Genomic DNA, 12,587 nt, shown 5'->3' on the forward strand with positions numbered 1-12,587 from the left:
CCAGCTTTGTTGTAATTTCTCCACGTTAAAATGTCTCTTGTGTCCTGGTCTTTCTTCACAGAACCCTGCCGTCAGCATCACGGAAAACGTGCTGCATTTCAAAGGTTAGTATCTGGACAGATGGCTGCAGCCCTCGGTGGAGATCCAAGGCTTGACGGTGGTTTCTCTTTTTGATTTTTTTAAAAAAATAATTATTTTATCTTTCTATTTATTTACTTATTTTGTTTTTGAAACAGGCTCTCATGTTTCAAGTATATAGCCTTGCATTGCCTGAAACTCAATATGTAGATAAGCTGGCTTTAAACTCATAGAGATCCCTACCTGTGCCTCCCAAGTGCTGAGATTAAAGGCACATGTCACCATACTTTGCAAAAATATTTATATTTTAGAACTGGGTTTGCGTGTGTTTGTGTGTGTGTGTGACCACAAAATCCGAATGAGTGGAACTGGAGTCACATATGGTTGTGAACACATACATGGGTGCTAGGAACTGAACTCTGGCCCTTTGCAAGAGAAACATGAGCTGTTCATAACTGCTGAGCTGTTTTTCCAGCCCCAGTGTTGATTTTTAAAAATCAGAGTTTTGGACCGTCTGGATGCCTCCTTATAATCAAGTATTGCCACACATCAGTGGCTGTGGCTGTGACCCAAGCTGGCACAGTGCACAGACAGAGATGCAGGTGACACTCACACACATAAGTATTTACATTTTAATTTATTTAGAAAAAAAAGCAGTTATAGTGAAAACAAAGATAGACAACTGTTGTTGCTGGTATTTTTTACTCTTTTTATTCTTTTGGTCTTTTTGGTGGGGGGCTGCCACCCAGCTTCCAAATGAATACACAGAGGCTTATTCTTTCTTATAAATGCCCAGCTTTAGCTTGGCTTATTTCTAGCCAGATTTCCTTATCTTAAATTATCCTGACTACCTTTTGCCTCTGAACTTTTTTCCTTTTCTTACTTTATATATCTTACTTTCACGCTTACTCTGTGACTGACTGGGTGGCTGGCCCTGGTGTCCTCCTCACCTTGCTCTCTCCTTCCTTCCTCCTTCTCTGTCTGCCTGCCAGACCCTGCCTATCCTTTCTCCTGCCTCACTATTGGCCGTTTAGCTCTTTATTAGAACTTCAGGTGTTTTAGACAGGCAAAGAATCACAGCTTCACAGAGTTAAATAAATACAAAATAAAAGATTGCAACACATCTTTGCAGCATTAAAACAAATGTTCCACAGCATAAATAAATGTAACACATCCTAAAATAATAGTCTACATTTCCCCCTTTTTGTCTAAATAAAAATGAAAGGTTTTAATTTTAACATAGTAACACTAAATACAACAAAAACAGCTATCAAGTAAGAATTACATTTACAATATTCAGTCCATTTGTATTTAACAAATTCAGAGAAAATCCTCCCATCCATCCTATCTTAGTGACTCCAAAGTTTTATACTTAACTGATTTTCTATCATAACTAAGGAAAACTATAATTATTTAGTCTTTAACTCCATCAAAGACCCAGAAGGATGTAATATTACCTAACAACAGAAACATCTTGTTATCTGGACAGTCACCCAAAGTTCCTCATCAATATTAGGATATTAATTTTCATCCTACAGGCCTAGAGTATCTGGCAGACTTTTCAGTGAAGCAGGAGATTTGAAAGGTTGTCATGCTTTGTATTGTCAAAGTTAGTCAGTCTCTTTCCTCTGGGTCTGGCAGACTTTTCCGTGAAGCAGGAATTTTGAAGAACTGCCCTGCCTTGCTTTGGCAAAGTTCAACAGTCTTTTTCATATGTGTCCTGCATGTCTAGTCTGCAAAGCACATTGTCAGCAGTCAAAAGCAAGAACAGTTTCTTTGCCCAGTGGCTAACCTTGCCACAATGAAAGCAGAATTCTATGGAGTTTCTTCAATGCCCATTATTTCTGAAATAAATTGATACTGGCAGGAGCAGATATTTCTCATTGTCATGAAAAGGCCTAAGTTAACAAAACATTAAAAATGCTATATATATAGGTCTGTATGATCTAGAAAACATGTCTAACATAGCTACAAATTTGACTGTTATAAATGAATATTAATATATGTTTCTGGATTATTCTCAATAGTTTATAATAATAGCTTTCAAAAACTAGAATTTTGGCCAGGTGGTGATGGTGCATGCCTTTTTAATCCCAGCATTTGGGAGTCAGAGGCAAGTGGATCTCTGTGAGTTTGAGGCCAGCCTGGTCGGCAAAGCCAGATCCAGAACAGATTCCAAAGCTACTAAGAGAAACCCTGTCCCAAAAAGTAAAAAAACAAAACAACTAAAATTTTACCTTACATTTTTAAATGAACTGCATAGGTACAATACTTTAAACAAGAATAGAAACATGTGTACAATATATTGTAAAAAAATAACTTTAAATTTGTATCAATATACAAAAATTCTTTAAAGAGTAGAAACATATATACAGTGTGTTGTAACAAAAATTACCCTAAATTTGTATCAATACACAAAAGTTCTTTACACAAAAGTAGAAACATATATACATTGTAACAAAATTGACTTTGGATTTGTATCAGTATGCTAAAATTCATGCCAATGCAAGATATCTAAGATTAATAGTTGTCTTTTTATCCTTTATGTCCCAAAATTATAGCAAACATCCATAACCCATCAAATAACCGAAAGCTACTCATAATGCAACTCTTGGGAATGTGGGTGTTGGGGGGGGTGAAGGCATTTTTAGGGTCTGTGAGAGAATTTGAGATAATGGCCAAGTTCTAGGAAGACCAGCTATGACCTTTGTTGAATCACTTGTCAAGTTTCAGGAGGTCTCTCTTGATCAAACCAGATTCATGTTAATTGGAATGAGCCTCTTATGTCCTGTGTAAACAAAAGCAAAATTACTTCTCCAAAGCATTTTTGATTCCGCTTGACAAATACATTTTTTGGCTTTTTTAAAGTGAAGGCATTCCTAAGGTATATAGGCAGGTTTATTTCAACAGTCCCTTCTTTTTTTTCAATTCCAGGTCTCTTAGCCGCTGTTTGCTATGAGCATTCAAAAAATTCAAAATCAACACAATACTCTATAAGACTTAGACTCCCTATGTATGTCCCATCTCTACGTGGCTTATTTCTTTTATATTACTTTTACCCTCTCTTTAAAGACTTATTTTTAAAACTCATTTTTTCTATGACTAAACCCGTTTTCTTTCTTAAGCCTACACACCTTGTAAAACAACACGCTGGAAACTGTTTAGAATTTTTCCATCTGGACCTCTTTCACTGCGTATCTTTTAGGCATTTTTGACTGTTAGGCTACACCTGGATTGTCTGTGCAGCTCTATCCACCGGCTCCGCCTGCTTCTCAGGTTGGGAAAGCCAAGCCTAGAGACACAGCTTGGTTGGAGGCTCGTGCCCGAGAACTGCATTAAACCTTTCTAGCTATGGAAGCCAGTATCTGCGTTGCCATAAGTGGCTTTTACTTAGCTTGCCATTTCTCGTCTCTGTTTAGCACTGCTGGTTGGACAGCAGCTCATCTTAAAGGAGCTGTAGCCTTTTTTAATTTCCTTTTTTTTCCCTACCAGCTTTCTTAGGCCCTACATGGAAATTTGGCCCCACATTGGTAGGCCAAAATGTTGTTGATTTTTATTTTTGGTTTTTGGTTTTTTGAGACAGCGTTTCTTTCTGACTTTGGAGCCTGTCCTGGAACTAGCTCTCGCAGACCAGGCTGGCCTTGAACTCACAGAGATCCGCCTGCCTCTGCCTCCCGAGTGCTGGGATTAAAGGCGCGCGCTACCACTGCCTGGCTGATTTTTATTTTTTCTTTGCTCCTTGTTCTTTTTTAAGGGTTCACCACCCAGCTCCCAAAGAAATTCTTACTTATAAATGCCCAGCTTCAGCTTGGTTTATTTCTAGCCAGATTTCCTTAAATTATCCCAACTACCTTTTGCCTCTGGGCTTTTCCTTTTCTTCTGTTTATCTTACTTTCACTCTTCCTCCTGACTGGCTGGGTGGCTGCCCCTGGCGTCCTCCCTTTGCTCTCTCATTTGTTCCTCCTTTTCTCTCTGCCTGCCAACCCTGCCTATCCTTTCCTCTGCCTCACTATTGGCTGTTTATTATTGACTCTTTATTAGAACATCAGGTGTTTTACACAGCAAAGAATCACAGCTTCACAGAGTTAAATAAATGCAATATAAAAGAATGCGACACATCTTTACATCATTAAAACAAATGTTTTATGGCATAAGCAAATGTAACACATCTTTTTGTTTGTTTGTTTTTGAGACAGGGTTTCTCAGTAGCTATGGAGCCAGTCCTGGAACTCACTTTGTAGACCAGGCTAACCTTGAATTCACAGATATCCACCTGCCTCCACCTCCAGAGTGCTGGGATTAAGGCAAGTCCCACAACTGCCTGGCAAATGTAACACATCTTAAAATAATACTCTATAATAGACAACTCATTATATGTTTGCTGAGGAATGTGGAGATCAACCCCAGGGCCTCAGCGCTTTGCTACTAAACTGTATCTTCAGAACATGTCTTCTTTTCCTTTTCTTTCCTTTTCTTTTTCCTTCCTTCCTTCCTTCCTTCCTTCCTTCCTTCCTTCCTTCCTTCCTTCCTTCCTTCTTTTCTTTTCTTTTCTTTTCTTTTCTTTTTTTGAGCCATGATCCTGCTATATGTAGTCCAGGATAACTTTGAACTCTAGATCTTCTTGTCCCAGCTTTCTGAGTGCTGGATTATAGGCCTGGGAATCTCTTACTGTTCCGATGGTCTTTGATTCCAAGAATCTAGCCCATGTTTTCTCTGTAGCTCCTGAGCAGGCTTCCTGTTGTGCCCAAGACAATTGGCTGTGTTCACAGGCAGCCAGTGGATGGGTCTCCTTACTTTCTTGCCATTCTAGTTTTTCAGAATTATTGTCTCTTTTCTTTTCTTTCCTTTCCTTTCTTTCTTTTCTTCTTCTTCTTTTTTTTTTAAAGATGGTATCTCTTGTAGCCCAGGCTAGCTACAAACTATGTAGTTGAGGATGACTGTAAACTTCTCTGATCCTATTGTTCACCTCTCAAGTGATGTGACTACATGTATGAGCCTCCATGCCTGGCTTCCTGGGGTTATTGAAAAGTGCAATTTCCGTCTTACCTGCAGTCCCACCCACCCTGGTATACTTTCTTAAAGCCAGTCCCACTTTGTTCTGTTTTTCAAGATAGAGTTGTGGTAGTGCAGGCCTAAGGGTTCAGCCTATGTGCTTCTTTAAGGAATGTGTGGTCTTAGAGTATTATAGCCACTCAGCAAATATTAGGCAGGTGTACTGAAGTGGCCAGGGAAGGGAAACCTGAGGGAGTCAATGAAGGCAGCAGAGAGCAGAAGGTGGGGTGTCCCATGTGACTTGCTGCGTCATGTAGTGGTCGCTGGCACCTGGGCAAAGATCCATGTCCTGGCTCAGGGATGGTGCAGCCACCTCAGGGACGGTTCCTGCAGTTCTGCCTGTCCTCTGCCCTGTTGCATTTGGGACTGCTAACGGACAGTCTTCATTTTCTGTCCCTGGTTGGAAGGCTTTTAGATTAGAGCTGTTTTTGAGATAATTCAGCATCTACCCTGTAATCTCTCACTCATCTCTCTCCCCATCCTCTGACTCTGTCTTTGTACTGGAACTTGAGCCCAGGGCATCGTGCATACCGGCATATTCTCATGGACTCCACATTCCAATCCTACAGCCTGCCTCAACCCACTCAGGGTGGTACACACTCTTGATTTTTTTTCTGCTCAGGATTTAGAATCAAAGTAAATGTGAAAGTTAAATCTCATCTATGTGCCTCCTGGGGCTTTCTTTGTTCCTTTTTCTTCTAACTTCTTCTTTTTTCCTTCTTCTTCCTCCTCCTCCTTCTTTTTCCCCTGTTATTTTACTGGGTATTCTTCAGACTGTATTATGGTAGCATAAATAGTCCCAAACAGACCACAAGTAAGCTTATAGAACTCAGGTTTGCCCTTGGGATGGCTTATCCATCTGTTGAATTGCTCTGTCCTCATGCTTCTATACTCCCCAGGTCCCATAGCCAGTTGTGAGCTGCTCTGTGAGTGCTGGGAATTGAACCCTGCTCCTCTGGAAGAGCAGTCAGTGCTCTTAACCACTGAGCCATCTCTCCAGCTACATCCAAAGCAATGTAGCAAGCTAATTTTTGGGTGGCTTTGCTCTGCTCAAATTCACAAAACTCCACATTTCTTTTCTTTGAAGCTCAGGGACATGGTGCCAAAGGAGACAACGTCTATGAATTTCACCTGGAGTTCTTTGACCTCGTGAAGCCAGAGGTTTGTTCTCTGCTTTCTCATAGCCTTTCCATTTAGGAAGTGCATACTAGCTGTTAAGTGAGAGAAAGGGCAGGGTCTGAGGATAATGAGCAAAGGGGAGTGAGTGATGCCGTTGTGTTTGGAACGAGCTCTGGTGTTAGCTGCAGAGGAATGGGAAGGCTGGGGGCCTGAGCCGCATCTGCTTTTGGCCATTATTTGTCATGTGAACTTCCATTTTGCTCACGTGTTAGATGAAGGCTCAGGTGAAATCTCTAGATCCCTCCCAGTTCTGGTGTTCTCTTCTTTTAGTGATGGCCGGGGAGAGTAGGGTGACAGATGGTTGAAGCCCTCCCCGTGAGGTTCTCATGAGACTCAGTCACTCTGGCAGTAAGGATCGTAGTGAGCAGAGAGGACAAAGGTAGCTGGTCTTGAAAGAAAATTCTGGGAGTGTAAAAGCAGTTTCCTTCTTTTAGCCTCGGGAGGCTGATGATTCATATTTCTTGCTTGGGCACTTGAGTTACTGCGTCCTCTTGTGCAGAGGCTTGTTCTGAGAGCGCTCAGATAGCCCTGGCTAGGGCCTGAGCACATGTCATGGGCTGCCATGGAGATAGAGTGAGACGCTAGAACAGAATCAGAGAAAGACTTCGCTGTTCTTTGCAACTGCCCTTGCCTAGGATATTCCCCATTGTCTGTCATGCCTTGCAGAAGCAGAGAAGCTTCTCTGGAGCCACTCCAGTGTGGTGCAGTCAGTGCATGGAAGGGAGTTCTGACACTCTCACTTTCCCTCCTAGCCGGTGCACAAGCTGACCCAGAGGCAGGTGAACATCACAGTCCAGAAGAAGGTGAGCCGGTGGTGGGAGAGGCTCACGAAGCAGGAGAAGCGCCCACTGTTTTTGGCCCCTGACTTTGATCGCTGGCTGGATGAATCCGATGCAGAAATGGAACTGAGAGCCAAGGTGAGTAAGCTTGCTAAACCATCATTACTGAAGATGGAAATCGCGGGGGTTGATAGGATGGGGACACATTACACACTGGCTGGGAGGCCTGGTGACAGGATCGTAGGGTACCCACCATGGAAGTGTGGGAAGCTGCTTCACTCGGGGTTCCTGTGGTTTTGCTTGAGGGTCAGGTCAAAGTGATGGTTTCTGTCGGAGCACTGCTGGCCAAGGCCGTGCTTATCTGGGTCCTCTCCCCGCTCTTTGCGGTATTTTTTGGAAGGAAGTCGCTATGTGGATCGCACTTTCAGAGTGGGGAGATATGTTTCCATGTCATTTGTTTGAAAATTCTCTACATGAGAAATTCTCCTGTTCTTTCCTGTTTCTTTATTCGGTCATTTCCATTATTTTATATTTAGGATTATAATCTAACACTGTTCTTGTTGATCAACTCATTCCCGCTGTGGGTATTGGAGGCTCTTTCACGGTGGCCACTCATTCATTTCCCGGCCACTCAGACCCATTTCTAGCTAGCTCTTAGATCTAAATCAACCCATTTATATTATTTTATATTTTACCATGAGGTTTACCGTTACTGGCGCACATGCGTCTTTTTCTTCCAGCAGCTACATGGTGTCTCTCTGACTCTGCCTTCTCTCTCTCTCCATCTCTGTTTGGATTTTCCTCCTGGCTTTACTCTGCTAAGCCATTGGCCGAAAGTAGCTTCTTTATTAACCAGTGGCAATAAAACATGTTAAAAGCATACAGAGGGGCTTCATTGTAGGGTATTATTTTTATTTTTTCTCCTCATTCTTTCTTTCTTTTTGGCACTCTCTAATCTACCCCAGGTGTAGCTTGTATATCCTTTGCTTCAGTCCTAGAATAACCATTTCTTTTTTTTTTTTTTTTTTGGTTTTTTTTTTTCGAGACAGGGTTTCTCTGTGGTTTTGGAGCCTGTCATGGAACTAGCTCTTGTAGACCAGGCTGGCCTTGAATTCACAGAGATCCGCCTGCCTCTGCCTCCCAAGTGCTGGGATTAAAGGTATGCGCCACCACCGCCCAGCTGCAAATGGTTTTGAGTCACTGTGTGGGTGCTGGAACTCTAACCCAGGCCCTCTGGAAGAGCAGCCAGTTCTCTTAACCACTGAGCCATCTCTGTTTTATTTTTGGAGGGTGATATTAGCAGCCCGATCAGCTGACAGTGAGGAAATACAGGTGTACATGCTCACGCATACATATACTTAGACATGCAACTTTGTGTCTGTTTGTGTATTAAGCTAAACGTAAGTTTACACTGAACCTGGACATGGACATGAGCTTAGCTTCTGGGGAAAAAAATATACCTTATACTAGAAGTGTTGCTCTTGAAGAGGATCTGAGTTCTGTTCCCAGCCCCCACATTAGATGGTTTACAATACCCCTCTAACTCCAGTTCCAGGGGATCTGGTGGCCTCCTCTGGCACCTGTACTTACATGGACATACACACACACCTAATTAAAACATAAGTAAATAAAATCTTAAAAAAATGAAATGGCACTTCCTGCCTTCAGCTGCTGTTCTTTGTTGCTCTAACGAGTCTCCAAAGGGTGTCCTTTACAGCTGTAAGAGTAAAGATTGTCCCAGGCAGTCGTCAGAAACTAGTTGATTAGCCATTAGTTGAGTAAGTATCTATGCTCAAATCCAAAGCTGTGATCTGGGACAATCTCCTCAGCAGAGCATGGAACACAAGAGAAGGAGGTGGCCTGAGGGGTCCGATCTCTTTCCCCACACCTGGCCTTTTGTAAGCATACAGGAATTTTAACTTGTATTCTTGGAAAATTTCTGTCTACATCCTAGGAGGAAGAACGGCTAAATAAACTCAGACTAGAAAGCGAAGGCTCCCCTGAAAGTAAGTGGCTCCCAGTTAACCTGTGATGGAGTTGGGGTGGTGGCAGGGCAGGAGAGGGGGAAATTCACACTGAGGAATGCTTGGGTGAGTCTGGGTTAGTTTTTCCGATATGCACACACAACAAAGCCTTACCTCTAAAGATGCTTCCTTTCTGTTTAGGACTAGCCTTGTCTGAGTAAACCAAGACTAATGTAGCAGACAAGAACCTCCGTCTCCTGGGCGGACTAGGGGCAGACGGCACCCAAACCTGCAGCCTGGTGTCTCCTCTCTCTTAAGTGTGAAGGGCTGTGCTGTAGATGCCTGTGGTTATCAGCTCTCGAAATGCAAAGTGTTTGCATGTGTGTCTGTGTATCACGTGCATGTGGGGTACTCTAGGACGCCAGAAGAAGGTATTGTCTCTCCCGAAACTGGAGTTACAGCCAGTTGTGAGCTGGGAACCAAACCAGGGTCCTCTGTAATAGCAGCAAGTACTCTTGGCCACTGAGCTGGCTCTCTAGCCCCTATTCAGAGTTATTATTGTTATTAGTATTGTCATTGTTATTATTTTTGAGATAAGGTCTCACTTTATAATTCTGGCTGGCCTGGAATTCAATTTGTAGACCAGGCTGGCCTTGAACTTATAGAGATCTGCCTACCTCTGCTTCCCGAGTGCTGGGATTAAAGACATATGCCTATTCTGCCCAGCTATTCAGAATCTTAGAAAAGAATTTCATTTTATCTAGCCAAATGTTTTTTAGAAAGAAGATCTGTAAGTGAATATATAATGTATTTGGTGATGGTGCAGCAGCTGCCTATTACACACGCTGCCTGGAAAGCAGCGGAGCAGCTCTAGGTGTGGGGCTGGGTGAGTTAATTGTGGGCACCGTCCTCCAGAACTGGGACTCTAATAGCAGGCTCATACTGGGCTATGGAAAAGTGCTTGTGAACAACAGAACGAGATGAGATCAAACCTTTGCAAAGGCATTATTTAGCATGCCATAAGTAGGGAAGGAGACAGTTTTAGAGAAGTGGTTTCCAAATTGTGTTCTCTGGTACCTCAAGGGTTTCCAGTAATGCTTAGAGGGGTAGGTCGGTCAAGAAGCTCTACTTTAGTTTACATGATCTTGTGTTTTATACATTAAGGTTCTGAGTGTATGTGTTTCATGTATGTGTTGTGCGTTTCAAATGAGTTTTAAAGAAGATTCGAGTGGCCACTAATTTAGAAAAATAGTCTTCAAAGAATAAAAACACAGTCTCTAAAGAGACTTAGTGAGGGCAAAGAACACTGTAAGAAGCCACCTTGATGAAGATGCTCACTCTGCAAGAACCTGTATCTAATCTTGGGACCCACATGAAGGAGGAAGGAGAAAACTGACTTCACAGAGCTGTCCTCTGACCTCCACAGTTGAGCCGTGGCACATGTGCTTGCCCACTAGTAATGACAACAGTTTTTTGTTTTGTTTTGTTTTTTGTTCATTTGTTTTAATTTTTGAGACAAGATCTCACAAAATAGCTTTTGGCTGGCCCGGAGCTTACTATATATACATAGACCAGGCTGGCCTCAAACTCAGAGCTATCCTCCTGTCTCTGCCTCCAAAGTGCTGGGCACCAACACGACTGACCCAATAATAAAGTTGTTTTTATAAAGGCCACCTTTGATAGTTATACTAATTTCTTTTTAGTGTTTTAAACTTTAGATGTAGTAAAAAAAAAATCTTAAAATTCATGAATTTTAGGATGCTAGACAAGGTTTTAGCTGTTTTTTCAAAATTCAGTTTCCTGATGATAAGGTTCTTTATGTTTGGGAAAGAAGTATACATTTTTGTTTTATGAAGAAAAGAAGTTTGATTAAGTGTGTTTGGTCTGGTACTTTTTGGCCCTGTAGAATGGCTCATTTGTTTGCTCACACTGTCAAACGTGTGGTGTGGCCATTAGCCAAGTGTTGATGAGAATATCGATGTCACAACTGGCGTGGGGCAGCAAAAGCTGAACGCCCCGCCCCCTCTGCCCCAGACTCATCCTTTCTTCCCCTCTCTTGTGAGAGGACTATAGGGCCACACCTTTCACAACCCTGGCTCTGTAGACATCTTCCTGCCTCTGGCTGTATCCTCCTCCTGCTGTCTCTAAGAGGCACAGTTCAGATCCTGTTGTAGCCACAGAGACCTTCCCGCTGCCTCTTTCCCGCCGAATTTCTTTTTTTTTTTCACCTATAAATATTCAGAAGATGTTCTTTGAAAATTTGTGGCTGTTCAACCAATTATAAGCTCTTAGCAGCCTTTATGTTCTCACTATCTTCGTGTCCCCATGAGGCTCTCTGTGGTGTCTGGCACACTGTGTTCAGCCAGGACCAAATCTCAGAATTACTAGTTTTCAAGTATTGTTTCTATTAGAGAACTAGTTTGGTCTGCACAATCTCAACACAAAAACAAAACTCGTAAAACTCCAGAGAAGAGAAACCTGTAGATTATGTTAACTAGAGCAAGAACTGAAGGGAACTCTGTTTCCCTACATTCGTTGCCAGGTGGTACCTTTCCCCTGAGCTGGCCAAGTCTATGAAAGGAGGCAGGTAAACACACAGGTTGGCAGGCAAAGTTCAACATATTCGCTTTATGGGAGAGGGAGCCCAGGCTAGGAAGACATGGGCCAGATAATTGTGTGGGAGCTTAGAACCACCCAGGTGGAAGCCAGGGTTGGAGTCCAGAGCGTCTCTCTGGGACTGTACTGAGTAGCTCACTGCCCTACTTCGCTTTGCAGCTTTTACAAGCTTGAAGAAAGGGTACCTGTTCATGTACAACCTCGTGCAGCTTCTGGGCTTCTCCTGGATCTTCGTCAACCTGACGGTGCGCTTCTGTATTTTGGGAAAAGGTGAGTATGAACTTTCTGAGTAGCTCACTTTGCCTTTGACACGAACAGTCACCCTGCTCTTCCTGCCCTTCCCCGTGTGTCCACAGCACTCATTACAGTTCCTGGTGAGACAGGCTGATGGGAGCAGCCCGAGAGATTTCACTTCTGCAGATGTGTGTGATGGAGAAGAGCTACAGGCGAAGTTTCTTCAGATGTGACACACATGGCATTAAGTTACTCCCCTCGTGTCTTCATCAGTGAGGAACTTCTGTGGAGTATTCACTAGTGTGACATTGTGAAGCATATGGGAAGAGTTAACAATAGCATGGGACAACACTCATGAGAGGCTAAAATTAATGTAGAAATTGTTCTTTTCTTATTTGAGAGAAAGAAACCAAACCAGCTTGCAAACCAGTACAGTCAAAAAGGTCAGAATGCAGTTTTCCACTAGCTTGAATGTGGGCGATCTAAAGGTCGAGTTTCTTTTGTAAAGTAGGTGTGGGGAGAATATAACCGTAATAGAAAATGTAAGCTGTTTGAGAAGAAAATGAACTCTTGTAGAGCATCCTCCTATTTGGCCCTGAATTGTCCACCTGCGGTTTGTGGCAGTCAGGCTGTTTAGTGGGGGATTTTGTTGAAAGAGGAGGAACTGTGAGTTGTTTTCCCAGCC

The 12,587-nt window shown here is 42.7% G+C and overlaps 1 protein-coding gene across 1 annotated transcript in view; it reads left to right on the plus strand.

Moving 5' to 3' along the window:
- The window catches only part of Hacd3 (3-hydroxyacyl-CoA dehydratase 3), a 38,310-nt gene that overhangs the window by 12,459 nt on the left and 13,264 nt on the right, over positions 1–12,587 (plus strand). Inside the window, exons 2-6 of the mRNA XM_075965505.1 lie at positions 62–104; positions 6,218–6,291; positions 7,062–7,226; positions 9,043–9,094; positions 11,828–11,938. Of these exons, the coding sequence (XP_075821620.1) occupies positions 62–104; positions 6,218–6,291; positions 7,062–7,226; positions 9,043–9,094; positions 11,828–11,938 (445 nt within the window). The remainder of the gene's footprint in view (positions 1–61; positions 105–6,217; positions 6,292–7,061; positions 7,227–9,042; positions 9,095–11,827; positions 11,939–12,587) is intronic.

The sequence above is a fragment of the Microtus pennsylvanicus genome, chromosome 3 (genome assembly GCF_037038515.1).
Source record: "Microtus pennsylvanicus isolate mMicPen1 chromosome 3, mMicPen1.hap1, whole genome shotgun sequence".
Lineage (NCBI taxonomy): Eukaryota > Metazoa > Chordata > Mammalia > Rodentia > Cricetidae > Microtus > Microtus pennsylvanicus.